The 20,158-nt window shown below is 33.4% G+C and overlaps 1 protein-coding gene across 2 annotated transcripts; it reads left to right on the forward strand.

Annotated features, from left to right (window-relative positions):
- Positions 1 to 3,154: 3,154 nt before the first annotated feature.
- LOC134236232 (E3 ubiquitin-protein ligase arih1l-like) lies at positions 3,155 to 17,021 on the forward strand. Of its 2 annotated transcripts, none has more exons than XM_062718396.1 (14): positions 3,155 to 3,325; positions 3,443 to 3,684; positions 4,934 to 5,089; positions 5,980 to 6,057; positions 6,355 to 6,503; positions 6,870 to 6,936; positions 7,473 to 7,579; positions 8,120 to 8,234; positions 11,307 to 11,437; positions 12,026 to 12,083; positions 12,515 to 12,598; positions 14,030 to 14,203; positions 14,756 to 14,868; positions 15,989 to 17,021. In XM_062718396.1, exons 2-14 carry the CDS (start codon positions 3,466 to 3,468, stop codon positions 16,074 to 16,076), a joined length of 1,539 nt encoding a protein of 512 aa, XP_062574380.1. In that variant the 5' UTR covers positions 3,155 to 3,325; positions 3,443 to 3,465; the 3' UTR covers positions 16,077 to 17,021. The 2 variants fall into 2 exon arrangements, with proteins under 2 accessions (XP_062574380.1, XP_062574381.1); XM_062718397.1 differs by having other exon boundaries at positions 3,446 to 3,684.
- Positions 17,022 to 20,158: the final 3,137 nt, after the last annotated feature.

The following is a 20,158-nucleotide window of genomic DNA, read 5'->3' on the forward strand; positions in this document are numbered from 1 at the left end:
TCATAAAGCTTATGATTCTGATGTGGAACAGTGTGAAAAGCGGGAAGGGTATATATCTGTTTGTTTTCCTTTGTCATAATTTATCAGCAGATCGTTCATTATACCCCCCGCTTGAAAAGCGCGAGGGTATCCGTCTGTGTCCGTCCTTCCGTCTGTCCGTCCGTCCGTCTGTTACGCTTTGGGGTACCCATCTCTTATCCGCAACTCCTCTCATACCACTGAAGGAAATTTGATGCAACTTTCACAGAATCTTTATTACATATTGCTATTGTGCACCTCCTATTTTACTTTTTGATCCGACACATATTTTGGGTTTCCCGGCCACAGGAAAACATGGACTTTTTCACCAGTTATAACCATATGGGAGGCGGGGGGTATCATTTAGTGAGCTCATCGCTCACAGTACCTCTAGTTAGATTACCATTAACGTCTTTTTCTGGTAAAATATTCAAATATGAAACATCGATATTGTAACACAGTTCTGATAGTGTCTTTGCATTAGTAAGCATAAAGTAGACTATAGAACTTTAGTAAAGCGTGGCAATTTTTAGCATGAAAATCTAGCTGTTCAAATTATCACTGGATGGTGGCTACTTTAAAAACAAGATGTGTTTGTGAAACACTGATGCCCAGCTTATAGAGAAGGTTTAAGTTTCTCCAATGCATGTCAACTGCAAGGTCAAGGTCAAAAGATACGTATATATATATATATATATATATATATATATATATATATATATATATATATATATATATATATATATATATATATATATATATATATATATATATATATATATCTAGTACTAAAAAAAACAATGAAGCGCACTGAAGTGGTAAAATTTTCCGTTCGAATGGAATGTTTTGAGCTATCTTTAGAACGTTGTTTGTCATGAGATGACACGCCCATTTCTTTAGAAATAGATAAAACGGTCAATTTATTCCTTCGAGTACCTGTAGAACAGGTTTTCCATAAATATAATAGCCAATAAAATTGACAGTCTAAATAAACACCGAGTAAACACGTGTTCGACCGAAACGTGTTCTGATAATTTCAACAGACATGATAAATACAAAAATATGCAAATATTCGTTGCAATTTGTGTTTTACAGAAGCGGGGAGTCTCTAACTCTCCCTTTTAATCTTTTTAAAGCTCCATTTCAGTGTAACTCATGTTGCTTATCACGAAGAGTGATGTGTCCTAAAACATTACAACGAATATTTCTTTTTCATTTCTAAAAATATGGGCGTGTCATTATGTTATAATTGACATTCAAAACATGACTCAGAACGTTTCATCCAAACGGAAAATTTTACCACTTCAATGCGCTTCATTGTAACTGTTCAAAAGTTATGGCCAAGATTCGAGTTTTTTAAAAAGTGGGTCAAAATCAAGGTCAGAAAGTCAAAAATATTGATACCTTGTCACAATGAATACACAGATTAAGCATGAAAATACTAGAGAACACTCAGTTCAAAAGTTGTGACGAAGGTTAAAATTGTATTTTGTGTGTGTGTGTGTGTGTGTGTGTGTGTAAAAGTGGGAGTGTTCAACTTTTGAACAGCTGCTGAAGCAAGGGCTTTTATATTTTACATGTGTAAAATTTCTTGTGACAATACCTTTTCCTGGACACCCTTAATTTTGAACCTTTGACCTTGACCCTGAAGCTTGACCCACTCTAAAAAAGCTTCAATCTTGACCATACATATTGGACAGTTGGTGTTTGGGTTTTAAGGTTTATAGGTACACTGTATATGTATAAGTTCATTGAGACAAGTCCTTTAATTCTTTGGGCAGTGTAACAATATTTTTGATCCATTGACCTTGATTTTGCAGTTAGCTTGCATTTTGAAAGTGAAATTCACAATAAGTTGCCATAAAGGGTCATCGATGTTTTTCAAACACATCGTTTTTATTCCCCCGTATCGAAGATTTGGGGGTTCTGAGTATATAGTTTTTGCCCTGTCCGTCTGTCTGTCTGTTTGTCCGCAAAAAGAGAGTTATCCTTCCTAACTGAGGATCTGATATCCTTAAGATTCATGATCATATTTTGAATATTAGTGTGATCAAGATGAAATTTAAAATAATTCACAGGCCCTAGCTTCTACCCAAAACAAATCAACATCGTACGTGCATAAAGTTGATAATTAATTATTGATAAAAGCGTGGAATATATGACTCCTCGATTTAATTTATGATATCTATATATCCTCCACTCAAAGCAGTATCCAATGTCTATAGTATAAAGGAATAATAAAGAAATGTCGATCAATTGTCAACAAATGTTCAAAATTTGTGCTAATATTATATTGGTGAAACCGGCAACACTCTCCGTGCCCGTGTACGTGTACATAAGCAACACATTAGTACACCCGAATACAGACTAATATTCAATTAAGTTGCACCTGGAACTGTTTTTGGTAAAAAACAACAAAATTTTCCCTTTCTATAAAATTGTGCCACTGATATCCAGAGACAGTAATTAAGAAAAACATTTTAAAAGCGTGGAATATATCAACCAAAACTTAATAGTGTTTTATAAATTAATTTATGATTTCTATATATTGTACATTGTATCAAAGCAGTATCCAATGTCATATATCATAATCAGTTACTATAATAAAGAAATGTCTGAAGATCAAATGTCATCAAATGTTAAAATTTGTGTTTTCTTAAAATTAAATTATTTTTTTTAAATATATATATATATATATATATATATATATATATATATATATATATATATATATATATATATATATATATATATATATATATATATATATATATATATATATATATATATATATACATATATATATGAAAATTATGTTTAAATAAATAAAAACACAGAGAATTTAAAACATAATAAATAAAAACACAGAGAACGAGTAAAACATATGTATATAATATATATAAATATTAATGAGAAAAAATTAAAAACAGATCATTTCTAACGTTTTGTTCATTTTAACAAACTGTTTAACTATCATTGATGTCCTTATGTATTGTGATAAAAGATTTATTATTACATATATATGTTTTTGCTTTGCATATTCCACTTTGATGTAAATAGTAATCTCATTCTAACCCGGAATATCTAAGATAAATCAGAAAGGCCCCGAGGTATTCTGAATGTTCCATTGAAATTTCCCACAATTCATTTCGTTATTGAAAAAAGTCGGAGATGATGTCATTTTTCGTAAACTTAACCCTCATATTAATATAAATGTGTTGAATATAATTTTCTTAACGAGTTGCACGTTTATTTCATGCTGGAAAGACTAAATTTTATTCCAATTCCTGCAAATCGGAGATCCAAGGTAACGTCGAATCTGCAGATTGTGACGTCACAGTAGTAAATATACGACAGACTTTATTTTGGTCCTGTACAAAGCATACAGAGATCCTGTTAAGAATATTTGCTAGTTTTTTTTAAGTAGGATCTGGTCCATAAAGAAGAATGGATAGTGATGATGGTTTTATGGACTACGATGAACAGTCAGGGGACGAAGAAATTAGCGAAGAGGACGACGACTTTGTGGAAATGGGTCTCGAAGCTGAACCAAGTACAACACAAGACAAACGAGAGGCAGAAGATTTTGCGTATGAAGTATTGCCAGCCGATCAAATAGTACAATTTATGGTGGATTGTATTAAAGAAGTCAACGCTGTTGTTCAGGTGAAAATCACAGTACTTGTTATCTTAATTTAGTAGATAATTATACCCTTCAATCAACAGGTGAAAGTTTATCATACATCTTGCAAAAAAAAAAAGGAAAAATGCTTTGTATTAATTTTCACATGTGACTTTGTCTCTAATTTTTAATAGATCCCATACATTGGGGGAATGTAGGTGGTTATACATTCCGGTTACTTGTTCCACCTGCATGGTTTCGACATGAATTCATGATCGTCCAGAGTGGTTTCATTCCAAAGCAATTATTTAACAGTTTCAACAGTTTTACATTTAAGATACTAGTGTAAAATATGATGTTACCCACATATTTTATTTTCACTGTATGCATATTAATTTGGAGAAATGTACATTATTTACACAGTAAATGATACCATGATGCAGATAAAGATGTATTTAATTTTTGTTCAAATATAAAATCATTACTAAATCGAATTTATTAACATAATATAATATAATGATAGGTAAAAACATAAAGAAACTATCTTTACTATTGATTGCTTTAAGGAAACCCATCGTTGCAAACCACGGCCAAAATGTACAATCCTTTCCCATTCTGGCCGTGGTTGAATGAGAAGAGATTATTTTGTAGCTCATTAAAATATTGACCAGTGCTGGTAAAGTGTAGTCAGATAATGAACTTTGATGCGACCTTTCAATATCCAATCGCAGTGTACAAAATATTTTTTTGTATAATGCTGATGTCAATTGTTGATTGCAATTGTGATGGAAACAAAATCACAATAGAGAGGTGTAAATGTTCAAGATTAGGACACTTTTTGGGATCAAACAGCCACAGGTAGGAGAGAACTGTATCTGCGGACTCCAGACCATGGCTTGAGAAGATGTAGGAAACAAGAGAAACAATTATTGACCTATTAAGACACATATCTATGAAGCCATCGAATATCCATTTGTTTACCACACAGTGTGTATCCCTGTACTCGGGTACTGATTCTACCTGTAGGGATAAAGATATGAGCAGGTCAAAACCACTCTAATTGTAACCATGCGGGATGAGTACAGAATCGGAACATAACACTCAGCACCCCTTAGGAAAAAAAATGCTCTTAGCTTCCTAGTGATATATTTTGTGTTTATTAATTTATATAGCCAACATGTTCCATGAATCGATCAATAAATGAATTGAATTATGCTATAAATAATGTATGTGGAGAGAGTAGAATACACATTTTTTTTTTTTATTAAAAAATATCTCTTTTTTTTCATCCAGATTCCTTCAACAGTCACCAGAATTTTATTAAATCATTTTAAATGGGACAAAGAGAAGTTAATGGAGCGTTACTATGATGGAGATCAGGATCGTTTGTTCTCTGAAGCTCATGTAGTAAGTCCCCACCGAAGACCAGATACAGGAGCCAGACCCAAGGTTTGTGACTATGAAGACTAAAAATATACTACACAGTTCTGTTTAACTTTGTCTAATCTGCAAATGATGGACTGCACTTGATGATACATGTATGAAATTTGCAACAAATTCAGCATTCAAAAGAGCACTTTTAAATTACAAAAATGGTCAACATCTAAGCTGCAACTTTACTTATTAATTATAATAACAAGGATAAATAAAAGTTTGTGTATGGTAGAACCTACACAGTTTTCATAGGTACTGTAATACAAATCCCATAATACAAATAAGATGCAATTAGGGTGCAAGATTTTCTGCACATGGGGAGATTTTCTCCACTCTCCCACACTGATCAATCAACTACCTTTCCCTCCCTAAGTTTAGACACATTCTTTAACTATCCTGTAAGTTTTTTTAGACATTTAATACATCTTCTTTATTTTTTAACTATCCTGTAATAGCAATTAATTTTTTTTTTTATGTCTTCTAATAATGCCAAAATTAAACCTAAAAAATTTAATATACTCATCTCTACAGACCGATAAACTAGTTTTATTTGAATTTTCTGCTTTCTGAAAAATGAAAAAGTAGATGAGAAATCAAAGACTTTAAGTACATTTAATGTTATTGGTATTATTCAATTTGATAATAATGAGGCTAAGGCCTCAGAATTTACATGCCCTTTGGGCTAGTAAGCATGCAATTTCCACATGCCCACTTCCAACAACAGGTCCCAGGCTTTCGACTCTCAGGATTTGTTGAAGACTGAATAATGTGGAGTCCATGTTTTGCCAACTAAATGCATAGTTGGCACACATTCTCCATTCAGTAATTATTGTATGTTTATACAAATTTTATTAAACAGTTTTAAAGGCCTTTATATTCATTGACAGTATTGATTTTGTTTTCAGAAGATGACCAGATCTGCCACAGCAGCAGCTAGTACAGAGTCAATCTGTGAGATTTGCTATACACCTGTTCCTGTAGTGGTATGAGCTATAATATACTATAAATTTCAATCCTGATTTTCTCAAATACAGATTTGCTAGTGTAGTGATGTCGACAAATTACTAAGATTAATAATTTGTTTAAGTGTGACACAATGTCATTGAAACTTTTTGAGGTATTAGTTCATGTACGTATATTTTATTTTGAAACCTTATAAAATTATATAACTTAAAAAAATCTACAATACCTAGATTGAGGAGGTCGGATATACATGTATCATGTGATCAAATTTATGTTGTGGTGATGGTTAACTTGTGTCAACTTTTCTGTCAAAACAGGAAATGACAGGCTTAGAATGTGGGCATAAATTCTGTGTTCCCTGCTGGACAGACTATCTTACCTCCAAAATCATGAATGAGGGGATGGGACAAACCATTTCATGTGCAGCATATGGTTGTGATATACTTGTTGATGATGCCACAGTCATGTAAGTAGTGAATGAGTTATGAAGACTCAGCATTGGTTTGATAATGTATAGTTTTTTTACTTTGCAGAGTGCCTGAAAGTGTTGGCATTACATGTAATAGATTTTGTCATTCACAAGTTATCTTTACTCAAATGATGTCTATCAATGTCATAAAGAGCTAAAATATTATTCCACTGTATGTGTCATAGTTTTTAGACTTGACCTTTCTTATGATCTTGACTCCTTCATTCATTATTTTGAATTTATCTTAGACTCAGAGAAACTGTTGCAAATGTTTCCACCAAATACCATATAAAGATTAAATTGTTAAGAGCTATTGGATTGTCAGACAACCAAGAAATGTTTTTTACTAAACTTTTTTTTTAGGAAACTTGTTACGGATAGAAAAGTGAAATTAAAGTACCAGCAATTAATCACAAATAGTTTTGTTGAGGTATGTATTGCCCCAAATAAATATTTCAATATGCCCAAAAGAAAAGAAAAAAATTAAAGAGGGCTACCTTATTGCAGCTAGCTATTTCTAACATTAGATCATCCATTTTTATGCCTCGTCATGAATGTGGCTGGGGCATACAAAGTTTGTCATGTCTATCTACTGCCCTTCAATCCTTCTGTCCTTCCATCACACTTTGCATTTACCTTAGTTCAAAGCTTAGTTTGAAAGAACCCATTCAAGATAGTGTTATCAAACTTCATATGCTGATACATGTACATAGTGATGAGAGCTACTCAACTGCATCAACATTTGTTGACCTTGGTATTTCCTTTGACCTTGATCTTTCCCCTTTGACCTTGATCTCACTTGTTCAGCTTAGTTAGCTTAGTTTTAAAGAAACTATTCAAGAAATTATTTTCAAACTTTTTATGCTGACACATACTGAAGTAAGCTTTTCAACCACATCAGCATATTTTGCCCTTTCCTTTGACCTTGGCCACACTTTTCTATTTTGTGTTTGTTTTCTGTATTAGTGTAACCGGCTGCTGAGATGGTGCCCTGCCCCAGACTGTGGTCACGCAGTCAAAGTTCAGTACTTCGATGCCAAGCCTGTTACCTGCAAATGTGGTCACACCTTTTGGTAAGACATCTTTGTTTGTGTTAGAAGTAAACTGACTTATTTATAAGCTCACCTGAGCTTTTCTGATCAAAGTTTGTCTGAACTCTGTATTAATTGTTGCTGTTGTAAACTTTTCATATTCTTCTCCAGAACCACACTAGGTAAATTTCAATGAAACCTGAGACTTAGTATGCAAAAACTCAGAGAAATTTGGCATCTTTAGAATTTGTGAATTTACAGTTTCTTGCAAATGATATTTTAGATAGTCATTGACAGCATTGCTAATGATAAGTATTAGTGTTGAACCATGAATATCAAACAGTGAGGAATGCTAATGCTATTCTTTCACAGTAAAGCTGGCAGTGCTGATTTTAATGATATTCCAGGAATTGTTTCACAACAGTTCTGTAGTACATGGAGATGATATTAGTGTAAAGGGGTGAAAATTATGATAACAATGTGCCAATAAATTTCATTTTATAGATGCTTATTTATTTAAATAATAGTTAAAATAAAATGGGTTAAATTTTCCTGTTTAACTTTTCATTGTATATTTTGTAGTTTTGCTTGTGGAGAAAATTGGCATGATCCTGTACAGTGTAAATGGTTGAGGAAATGGATCAAGAAATGTGATGATGACAGTGAAACCTCAAACTGGATTGCTGCCAACACAAAAGTAGGTCAAGTTTTTAGCTCTACTGGTCAGAGACCAGAAGAGCTTATGCGATAGTAATGCGTCCGTCGTCCGTCCGTCTGTCTGTCTGTCCATCTGTCTGTCTGTCTGTAAACAATTTTTCAAAATGCTACTCCTCCTACAGTTTTGGTCCGACAGTATAACCTGGCACACAAGTAGACTACACCAAGATACATAATGTTTGTGCATCGGTTTATGATTTCGAAGAATGGTGTTGCCGTGGTTACTAAAAATAGAAATTTCTGTGAAATGCTTTCGAAATGCTACTCCTCCTACAGTTTTGGTCCGATTTCAGTATAACTTGGCACACAAGTAGACTACACTAAGATACATAATTCTGTGCATCAGTTTTTGATTTCGATGAACGGTGTTGCTGTGGTTACTAAAAATAGAAATTTCTGTGAAATTCTTTCGAAATGCTACTCCTCCTACAGTTTTGGTCCAATTTCAATATTACTTGGGACACAAGTAGACTAACTAAGATACATAATTCTGTGCATCGGTTTTTGATTTCGATGAACGGTGTTGCCATTCGAAATGCTACTCCTCCCACAGTTTTGGTCCAATTTCAATATTACTTGGCACACAAGTAGACTGCAATAAGATACATAATTCTGTGCATGGGTTTTTGATTTCGATTTTGTTGCCGTGGTTACTAAAAATAGAAATTTCTGTGAAATAAAAGCTACTCCTCCTACAGTTTTGGTCTAATTTCAATATAACTTGGCACACAAGTAGACTACACTAAGATACATAATTCTCTGCATTGGTTTTCGCTTTCGATGAACGGTGTTGCCATGGTTACTAAAAATAGAAATTTCTGAGAAATTCTTTTAAAATGATAGTCCTCCTACAGTTTTGGTCTGATTACAATATAATTTGGCACACAAGTAGACTATACTAAGATACATAATTCTGTGCATCGGTTTTTAGCCTATGGGAGCCCCAGAAGAGCTTATGCAATAGTAAGGTGTCTGTCATCCGTCCGTCTGTCTGTCTGTCAGTCTGTAAACAATTTTTCAAAATGCTACTCCTCCTACAGTTTTGGTCCGATTTCAATGTAACTTGGCACACAAGTAGACTACACTAAGACACATTTTTTTGATTTCGATGAATGGTGTTGCCGTGGTTACTAAAAATAGAATTTTCTGTGAAATTCCTTAAAAACACTACTCCTTCTACAGTTTTAGTCTGATTTCAATTTAACTTGGCACACAAGTAGACTACACTAAGATACATTAAATAGTGCATCGGTTTTTGATTTTGATGAATGATGTTGCCATTAGTACTAAAGATAGAAATGTCCGTGAAATTCCTTTAAAACATCACTCCTTCTACAGTTTTGGTCTGATTGCAATGGCTTCTTTTCTTATCCTTTGTTATAAGTACAAACCAGTAGAGCTACAGTCTCGACAGAGACTTCTGGTTCTATTCTTAGCTCGGCTCAATCTGACCTACATTATTGATAAGTTTATGGTGACCTAACATTAAGAATTTAGAGGTGATTGTTACAGGGTTACTTAAGGTTTTCCATCCCTAATGGGACCTAATTCCCTACCCTTAAATGTCTGTCAAGTACATAATACTCCGATATTATATTAAAGCATTCTATAGTAGAAATGGATTGCCCGCGAGAAAGTTTAAAAAATTTCATTAATTAAGCAGTAGTTAATTAAAAAAGACTGCATTGAAGTCTATGGGAAAAAGCTTTTTTTCAAAATAAATATTCAAATAGTTTGAATATCCATAAATCCTGCGGTGGAAAGATGCATTGAATTATTAAAAATAGAATGACAATTAAAAACAAATTTTTTACCTGCTAAACATTTTTTAATTGAATTTATTTATTAATTAAAAATAGGGGAGATAAATCTTACCAAAATTCAAGGTCATAAATTAGGACACACCCCACTTTTCATACTAAATGGTAATAAATGGGAAGTATGTCTAAATAAACTGAGTATTCAATGCTTACACATCTGTTATTATTGAATTTCATTGAATTTGTTCCTATTAGGGATTGAATACCTTAAGGTGCTGGAACTGATCTACATTTTCCACATGAATAAACAAGTTAACATTTTAGTACATGTCCATTTAATGTACAGTATAATTTGTCCAATCCGGCTACCGCCGGTTCCATAAAATTTGGCCGGATAGACAGAATCCGGAGTGCAGGAAAAATGCAGGAAAATATAAATTTCGAAAATTTTCGTTGTTTATTTACAAGTACATCATATACATATTATAAATAAAATTAAATAATGAAATCAATTACTATTCTGGAGTCTAGAAATTATAAAATAGTCTCACATGACTTACAGTATTTTCGTATTTGTTCACGAAGTTTGAAAGTCGGGTGAAATGTTACTTCAATCAAAATATACAGGCACGCATAATATAGGCTTACTATGTATCAAGCGGACCGGGTTTCGCTTGTCAAAGACCTCATTCAATGTATTAACAGTAATGCACAATTATTTACGATGTGCTAATTATTAGATTGAACTTTTAATTTTATGTAAAAAATTACGTCTTCCCCCACAGTGTTATGGCGCCATTTTGAAATGTGTTCGATTTTCGATCCCGATTTATATTTTGATTTGTAAATCGCATACATATATTTTTGTGTTTATGTTATAATGTGGTAAAAGGAGTTAAAGCAAAGTTACTTTTTTTTAATTGTAATTTAATATAATATATTTTTCAAGTGGACTGTGTCACCGCCGCATTTCACCGAGTTCGTCTCATGGCACTAATAATCATGCTAATGTAAACACGTATTATCACATTCCCCACGAAAGGTGTTAATTTCTTTGAAGTAACTCAGGTGTGGCCGGATTAGAGGGAATAATTAACGTTAATTATGAGCAGTTGGGACCAGTATGGCCGTTCGGAATACAGAATAGACAGTATCCGGACTACACAGAATTTTTTTAAATGAATTTGTTAAGGAAGTGCATGGGACTAAAATTTACGGACGGAATTGACAAAAGTCCGGAGTACTCAGAGTCCGGATTAGACAAATTTTACTGTATGTATTCTTTTTTCTAGGAATGTCCCAAATGCCACGTGACCATTGAAAAAGATGGCGGATGTAATCACATGGTATGCAAAAACCAGAACTGCAAGGCAGACTTCTGCTGGGTGTGTCTAGGACCATGGGAGCCCCACGGATCCTCCTGGTATGAGAGAAATCTCAAATTTGATGGAAAGATTTTTTTTTAGCGAAAAGCTGCTCAGAGTACATAGAATATTGTTTTATTTGCTTGTATTTAACATTGAGCACTTATTAATGAATATTTGAAAGATTAAGAATGAAATATGTGACAATATATCATCCTGATATTCATTTGAACAAAGGAGTTGGCAGTCCCTTGTCACTCATTTGTTTTGCACACTTGTGACGAAAGGACTGCCCATTTCTTTATATGAATATTATGGAGATCCAAGACGATAACTAATACTTATTCCTTTTATCTGCAACAGAAGCTTAGGTTAAGCCTGGGTTATTTTTGCAACCACTATTGAAGGCATTTTGAAGTGAAAGTTTTATTCAAGTTCACATAAATGTACATACCAATTTATAATTCATTTTTATAGAAAAAAATAGGTTTTTTTTATTGCTGCTTATGTACATCTTGCCTTGGCAGTGCCTTGTATTTATCAGTTTGTCACAAGAAAGCACATTTGAAAGTATAGAAATATATCCCTCTGTGGCCCTGACTGATCAGTTTTCTAGTTTGATAGTAAAATATATTTTATCTTGACAGGTATAACTGTAACAGGTATGATGAGGACGAGGCAAAGAAGGCCAGAGATAACCAAGAGGTAAACCCCTCATCAGGCTATAGACCTCTGACAAATTTAATAGGATGTAAAAGGTTTAAATTGCAGTCTTGTAAAATCAATTTTTGCCAAATTTGCAAATCCTGACTGCCTATATTAACAAAGGAAATAAATGATTCAAAACCTTTTTTTGTGCAACAAATTACATTTTGTAATTTTAACCTGATTAAATGGCACAAAATACCAATCTCTTTTTAAACCTGAATTAAAAATTGAATTGATCAAAAATTGGTAAAAATTAGGTGCCATCTATAAAATATTATTTGAACTTCCATGGGAATATTTGAAGAAAGGTGGAGGCATTTGAAATTTTATTTCCATAAAATTCTCTCAGAGCTTTGCTTAGAATTTAGAAAAAATTAAATTGATAAAGTTACTGATATGCAAATAAAGATTTTTTTTCTTTTAAACAGAAATCAAGATCTGCACTCCAACGATATTTGTTTTACTGCAACAGATACATGAATCACATGCAGAGTCTAAAGTTTGAGAACAAAGTGAGTGCTTTTTTTGCCTCAGACATCGTAGTCAACATGCAAAATTCTGAATAAAGATTAAATTAAAATGTAATAGCTCAAGAATGACTTTTTAAGAACTGATTTATTTTTCAAAAAATGCATTCTCATAACTCATAATTTCTTCACATTGTATGCTTCTCTTAACAGTTGTATGCTTCTCTTTACAGTTGTATGCTTCTCTTTACAGTTGTATGCTTCTCTTTACAGTTGTATGCTTCTCTTAACAATTGTATGCTTCTCTTTACAGTTGTATGCTTCTCTTTACATTTGTATGCTTCTCTTTACAGTTGTCTGCTTCTCTTAACAGTTGTATGCTTCTCCTCCGGTTGTATTCTTGCCTCTCTTTACAGTTGTATGTCTCTCTTAACAATTGTATACCTCTCTTTACATTTGTATGTCTCTCTTTACAGTTGTATGTCTCTCTTTACAGTTGTATGTCTCTCTTTACAGTTGTATGCTTCTCTTTACAGTTGTATGCCTCTCTTTACAGTTGTATGCCTCTCTTTACAGTTGTATGCCTCTCTTAGCAGTTGTATGCTTCTCTTTACAGTTGTATGCCTCTCTTTGCAGTTGTATGCCTCTCTTTGCAGTTGTATGCCTCTCTTTACAGTTGTATACCTCTCTTTACAGTTGTATGCCTCTCCTTACAGTTGTATGTCTCTCTTAACAGTTGTATGCCTCTCTTTACAGTTGTATGTCTCTCTTAGCAGTTGTATGCCTCTCTTTACATTTGTATGTCTCTCTTTACAGTTGTATGCCTCTCTTTACAGTTGTATGCCTCTCTTTACAGCTGTATGCTTCTCTTTACAGTTGTATGCCTCTCTTTACAGTTGTATGCCTCTCTTTGCAGTTGTATGCCTCTCTTTGCAGTTGTATGTCTCTCTTAACAGTTGTATGCCTCTCTTTACAGTTGTATACCTCTCTTTACAGTTGTATACCTCTCTTTACAGTTGTATGCCTCTCTTTACAGTTGTATACCTCTCTTTACAGTTGTATGCTTTTCTTTACAGCTGTATGCCTCTCTTTACAGTTGTATGCCTCTCTTTACAGTTGTATGCTTCTCTTTGCAGTTCTATACCTCTCTTTACAGTTGTATGCCTTTCTTTACAGTTGTATGCCTCTCTTTGCAGTTCTATACCTCTCTTTACAGTTGTATGCCTCTCTTTACAGTTGTATGTCTCTCTTAACAGTTGTATGCCTCTCTTTACATTTGTATGTCTCTCTTTACAGTTGTATGCCTCTCTTTACATTTGTATGCTTCTCTTTACAGTTGTATGCCTCTCTTTACAGTTGTATGCCTCTCTTTACATTTGTATGCTTCTCTTTACAGTGGTATGCCTCTCTTTACAGTGGTATGCCTCTCTTTACAGTTGTATACCTCTCTTTACAGTTGTATGCCTCTCTTTACAGTTGTATGCTTCTGTGAAGCTGAAGATGGAGGAGATGCAGCAGCACATGTCGTGGATTGAGGTCCAGTTCCTGAAGAAAGCAGTGGATGTTTTGTGTCTGTGTCGCCAGACGCTTATGTTTACTTATGTCTTTGCTTTTTATCTCAAGAAAAATAACCAGTCCATCATATTTGAGGTACGGAATCAAATATTATTGTAATACCAGTCCCAAGTTCAATTTAAAATGTTTAAAGGTATACTGTGGTTTCATTATTATTCGTTGAACACCAATTTTCGAGGATTTCGTTGTCGAGCAGATCCACAAATTTAAATGTTCATTGAATTAAAAAATATGCCATTCATTTGTATAGGCAATACTTTTGTCCACGAAATAACCTATCCTCGAAAACGTCTTTTTTATAAAATCCACAAAAATTAATGCCAACGAAAATTGATGAAACCACAGTATACTGTTTTGAAATGGAATTTTCCATTAGTAGAGGTTAATAGATTTTCGTACATCATTAGTGAAGAATAATAAATTTTCAAAAATTTTATTAGGTTCTGCCTTAGCTATGAGTTATTGAAACTCTACAAGTTGTTGGTAGGTTTTAAATAGATACAATGAATACAGGAAAAATCTTCAAAATTCCTCAGAGCCATGATTACTAATGAATATAAATAGTAATGTGCAGCATTCCAAGGTAGTGCAGATTTAAGTAGGATCATGTGTGTGTGTGAATTGTAGGAAAACCAGAAGGATTTAGAGAATGCCACGGAACAGCTGTCCGAGTACTTAGAGAGGGATATCACCTGTGATATGTTAAATGACATCAAACAAAAAGTCCAAGACAAATATAGGTAAGTTAATATTACATGCACTGATTGAAAACTAATAATAACAGGTAAATTCATGAAATTTATGTTCGCAATTAAAGGACAAAAGATTAACTCTTTCAACACTGAGTAACTTTTATCAACCAACCCCTAGTACACTGAGTAACTTGGGGCATCACTAAACATTTCACCTTCCATCACAAAAAATACTTTAACTTCTTTATTTTTTTGAATATTTTAATAAATGACACATCATTAGAAAGGTGAGGTATTTCTCTTTTAATTGATATAAATTTTATATATATACAAAATTATTTATCAAGTCAAAAACACTAATAAAATTCATAATTACATTTTATAACGGATCTTATGCAATAATATAATAAATTTGCTGCTATGAAGTTTCAAAATCAATTATGTTCTTACCATCATTCAAAAGAGAAATTATTTCCGAGTGAAATGATATGCAATATGTCCAAATTTATTTAAAAGTAGGTCCATTATTATTAATAAATAAAACAGGGTGTTTCAGGACATCAGAAGAAGTCTGGGGCGTGGAAAACATCCTCTGTTTAGGAGCCTTGATATTCCGATTCTGAGTCGACTTTCTCCGACAAGATTTCACAACATCGTTAATAACTCATATTTTTGTTGTCTAGAAACATCTGTAATGTCTAATTCCCTGATTTTATTAAATATTTCATCGCCAGAAAGATCGGACATTTCGTTGTTTACCGCCATTTTGCTTTCTTCTTCGTTTTCTTTACTAATCATCTAATTTTACTTATTTTTTCGTGGTTTTCTCCATGTGGTCCGCCATATTTGTTAACGGATGTTTACATCATTCTACCCATAATTCATAGCAAAAGATTTTGCGCAGAGAACACTTTCTATTTCTAAGAATAAACGTTTTACTTTCAGTTTAGTGTCTGAGACCGATGTATCGGTCTACCGTGTTCCAAGACAAAATTTTATCAGACCGATGTATCGGTCTACAGTGTTGAAAGGGTTAAGATTAATTTGCAAATGATTAGAACAAATATAAAATTTGATGACCTTGACTGTCACTTCCAAATCAATAGGTAAACTGAAGCATTTCATACAACTTCTATTTAACTGTCATTATGTGTCATTTTTATTTCAGGTACTGTGAGAGTAGAAGAAATGTTTTACTGGATCATGTACATGAAGGATATGAGAAAGATTTATGGGAGTATTACAATGATTACTAGTTATATTTATAAAAGTGAAAAAGACATTTCAAATTGAACTGATTGGTAAATATATTCTGGATTGGAGTGTTGCATAAATGAAGTAAATGTGACAAACATTTCCACAAACATTAGCTTCATGTATGACTTTTCAAAAGTTATGTTTTGTTTGTGTACAGAATGCAAGATGTTGTTGTTTGATTGTGAGGAAGAACAGGCTTTTCCTATGGTGTTTTATTTATGTAAAAATCCATTAAAGGTCAGGTGAATAAAATCTTAGAGAAAATGTTTTTAATGCAGAGTGAAATTATCAATATTGTTGTTTTCTCACTTGTGTCAAGAATATCTTCAAGTTCAGTATTTCTATTTCAATGTTATACTGTACCATGTATTACAATATTTAGGCATCTCTTAGTTATTCTATATGTTAAAAACTCAAAATCTTCTTTGTCTATTTTTCAATTTATTAAAAAATAAAAAATAAAAATTCATAAAAAAAACTCCCAGGTTTTCTTAAGTAAAGATGAGTATTACCATTTGTCATATTTTAAGGCTTCCAATGTGAACAGAAAAACCAGGGTTTGTTGTATTCATGGCTCATCATCTCATGAATAATTTGATTGGAATTTTTAGTTGCACTACAAATTAGTATATATACTCCAGTAAGAAGAAGCTTAATTACAGACTTAATTAAATTTGTGAATTGTCAGAAACTACGGTACTTGAATTGAATGGAATTATCTGCTGGTATGAAGTCAATTTTTGTAGAATTTATATGCCCAAAGAAAGAAATCAACTTTTTGGACATTGCTGAATATAAATGAGAGTGTTTTACTTGATTGTATTTTTTATTTTTTTTTTACAGCAGTTTTTTAAGCAACCTTTAGCAATATCCTTAATAAATCACTGTGAAGCATCCATTCTTGAGTGTGAAAATGTGTGTGTACAGAACAGTTTCTTTCATATTTATATTAAATAGAGAACAGTTTGCCCTTTACATATCATTTGAGTGAAGTGTCAACATCTTGCTGTGTCCCACTGTAACTCTGTATTGGTCAGGATGAGGTTTTATGTCAGACATGCATTTATTTTGTGGTTTGGCAGTATATGTATTCAGTGAGTGAAATCAAGAATTAAATGTTTGCTTTTGTTACATATGTCTGTAAAAAAGATGTTTAGGGTAAATGTGATATAAAGTTTAATTATCAAAGTATGGAAATAAAGACTTCTACTTGTTTTTAATTGCAAAACTGTAGAAACACAAAATTTCTTGGGGATGGAATTTTGTTTTAAAGGCTGTCATCCAGAAAGGTTCTGTGGGTATTTAATTTTGTTGTTTGGAAAGTAACCCTATTCTAATCAATAGTCATATAAAAACTTCATGCGTGGGATGTAATTTCATTGATTATGCCCAACAACAAAATAGATGAAAGAAGATGGGCGCATTTGGCGTGTGATCTGCAGGAATCATTTGTACGAAACATTTATGGTTTAAATGTCCATGATTTGGTTGGCTGAACATAGCTGGTCAGATTTTACAAACACATCCATAGGTTTTTTTTTCATTTAGTTTAAAAGACCTTGTGAGATTGAAACATTTATGTCCTTTTTTCTAGGGGGTACTATAACATAGTAATGTTTCACAAAAAATAAACACCTAAAAAATTTAGAGCATAGATGCATGATGCGTGCACCGTATATGTACATTATAGAATAGAAGATTGGAATTGATTTCGCTCGGGAACCAAACTTAACCAAAATTTAATGCAAAATTTTAATACACCAGTACGTAAAACAAAACTGACAAAATAAATGGTTGTTTAATTGCATGAAAAAAAAATTAACGCCCCATGCAAGGCTCGAACCAAAAACTTTCCGCTTTGAGTGCACTGGACAGGTAGCCTAACTTACTGAGCTATCACCACAACACATATCCATTCGATTTTAAAAGGACAAAGACGCACCACATTCACACATTTGGATTTTTTTGGGAAAAGTTCATTTTTCGTGGTCTCTGGGTCTTCTCTCCATTTTTTAAAAATGTGTATTCGTTTCTTTGAATTAAAACACACACAAATAATGTTTAAAAATCATGGAGAGAAGACCCAGAGATAGAAAATTTTTAGAAAAATGTGTTTAAAAAGGAACCATTTTGTACCAAATGTCTGATCTGGCCAATTTTCAAGCTATTGTTTAGCAAATCGAAGCTCAATTTTGGGAAAATATTTTCCTTTCCTGTTGCACAGGAACCCGATAAATTCAAAAAACGTTAAAATTTCATGAGATATGTCGACAAAATTTTCACTTTTCAATTATGCCCAGATTCCTGTCGAATGTCAATCAAAAGCACCCTCATTCTTTAATCCCCAAAGAATATTTCTGCTTTTACAGTATTACGAGTATATATATGCATAGGGTATCATTACGGCAACATTTTCAAAATTGCCATTCTACATAATCATTACTGCTACAAACAAGAGGCCCATGGGCCACATCACTCACCTGAGAAGCTTTGACCATTCTGTTCTTTACCAGATTTCCCCCTTGTTATACATAATGCATCCCCACCCTACCCCACTGATCAAAATTTAGACATTTTGAAATCTACACTACCCCATGATCCTTCCATGGGCACATATGTTTCAGCTTTTTTGGCCCAGTGGTTCCTGAGAAGAAGATTTTCAAAGATTTTTCCTATATATTTCTATGTAAAACTTTGATTCCCCTATAATGGCTCCGCCCTTCCCCCGGGGGTCATGATTCCTACAATTTAGAATTTACTCTACCCCAGAATGCTTCCACATAAGCTTCACTTTTTCTGGCCCAGTGGTTCTTGAGAAGAAGATTTTCAAAGATTTTTCCTATATATTTCTATATAAAACTTTGATTCCCCATTGTGGCCCCGCCCTTCCCCCGGGGGTCATTATTTGAACAATTTAGAATCTACATTTTACCAGGATGCTTCCACATAAGTTTCAGCTTTTCTGGCCCAGTGGTTCTTGAGAAGAAGATTTTCAAAGATTTTTCCTATATATTTCTATGTAAAACTTTGATACCCCATTGTGGCCCCGCCCTTCCCCCGGGGGTCATGATTTGAACAATTTAGAATTTACACTACACCAGGATGCTTCCACATAAGTTTCAGATTTTCTGGCCTAGTGGTTCTTGAGAAGAATTTTTCAAAGATTTTTCCTATATATTTCTATATAAAACTTTGATACCCCATTGTGGCCCCACCCTTCCCCCGGGGGTCATGATTTGAACAATTTAGAATCTACATTATACCAGGATGCTTCCACATAAGTTTCAGCTTTTCTGGCCCAAAGAAGATTTTCAAAGATTTTTCCTATATATTTCTATATAAAACTTTGATTCCCCATTGTGGCCCCGCCCTTCCCCCAGGGGTCATGATTTGAACAATTTAGAATCTACACTACCCCAGGATGCTTCCACTTAAGTTTCAGCTTTACTGGCCCAGTGGTTCTTGAGAAGAAGATTTTTTAATGACCCAACCCTATTTTTCTCTTTTCTTGATTATCTCCCCTTGCGAGGGGAATGTCCCTTCATTTTAACAATTTAAATTCCCCTTCACCCAAGGATGCTTTGTACCAAGTTTGGTCAAAATTGGCCCAGTGGTTCTTGAGAAGAAGTCGAAAATGTGAAAAGTTTACAGACGGACAGACAGACAGACGGACGGACGGACAGACGGACGGACGACGGACAAAATGTGATCAGAAAAGCTCACTTGAGCCTTCGGCTCAGGTGAGCTAAAAAGGTACATGTATCATTACACCATAACACGGAAAGGGTGTCGAAAGGTTAAAGTGTTTTATTTTTTAGTTTTATTTTGAATCATAAACTTTGAACACAGAGAAAGTGCAACGTCAAAAGCAAAAAATAAATCATGCTCACATTGCACATTGACTAGAAGCTTTTAAAATAGCTCTTCCATTAACAGTAGTTTTCGCGATGGGTAATACATGGATTTGAAATAAAAATCTCTTTTGCTGCCAAGAAAGAGAGGTAATAATGTAAATATAAGCAATGAATCATTATTGTTTGAAAGATATAGTCTCATAACTGCAATGGAGTGTTCCAAAAAT

The sequence above is a fragment of the Saccostrea cucullata genome, unplaced genomic scaffold (assembly GCF_032062105.1).
Source record: "Saccostrea cucullata isolate Sc308-1 unplaced genomic scaffold, CSIRO_AGI_Scuc_v1 ctg578, whole genome shotgun sequence".
NCBI classification, from domain to species: domain Eukaryota; kingdom Metazoa; phylum Mollusca; class Bivalvia; order Ostreida; family Ostreidae; genus Saccostrea; species Saccostrea cuccullata.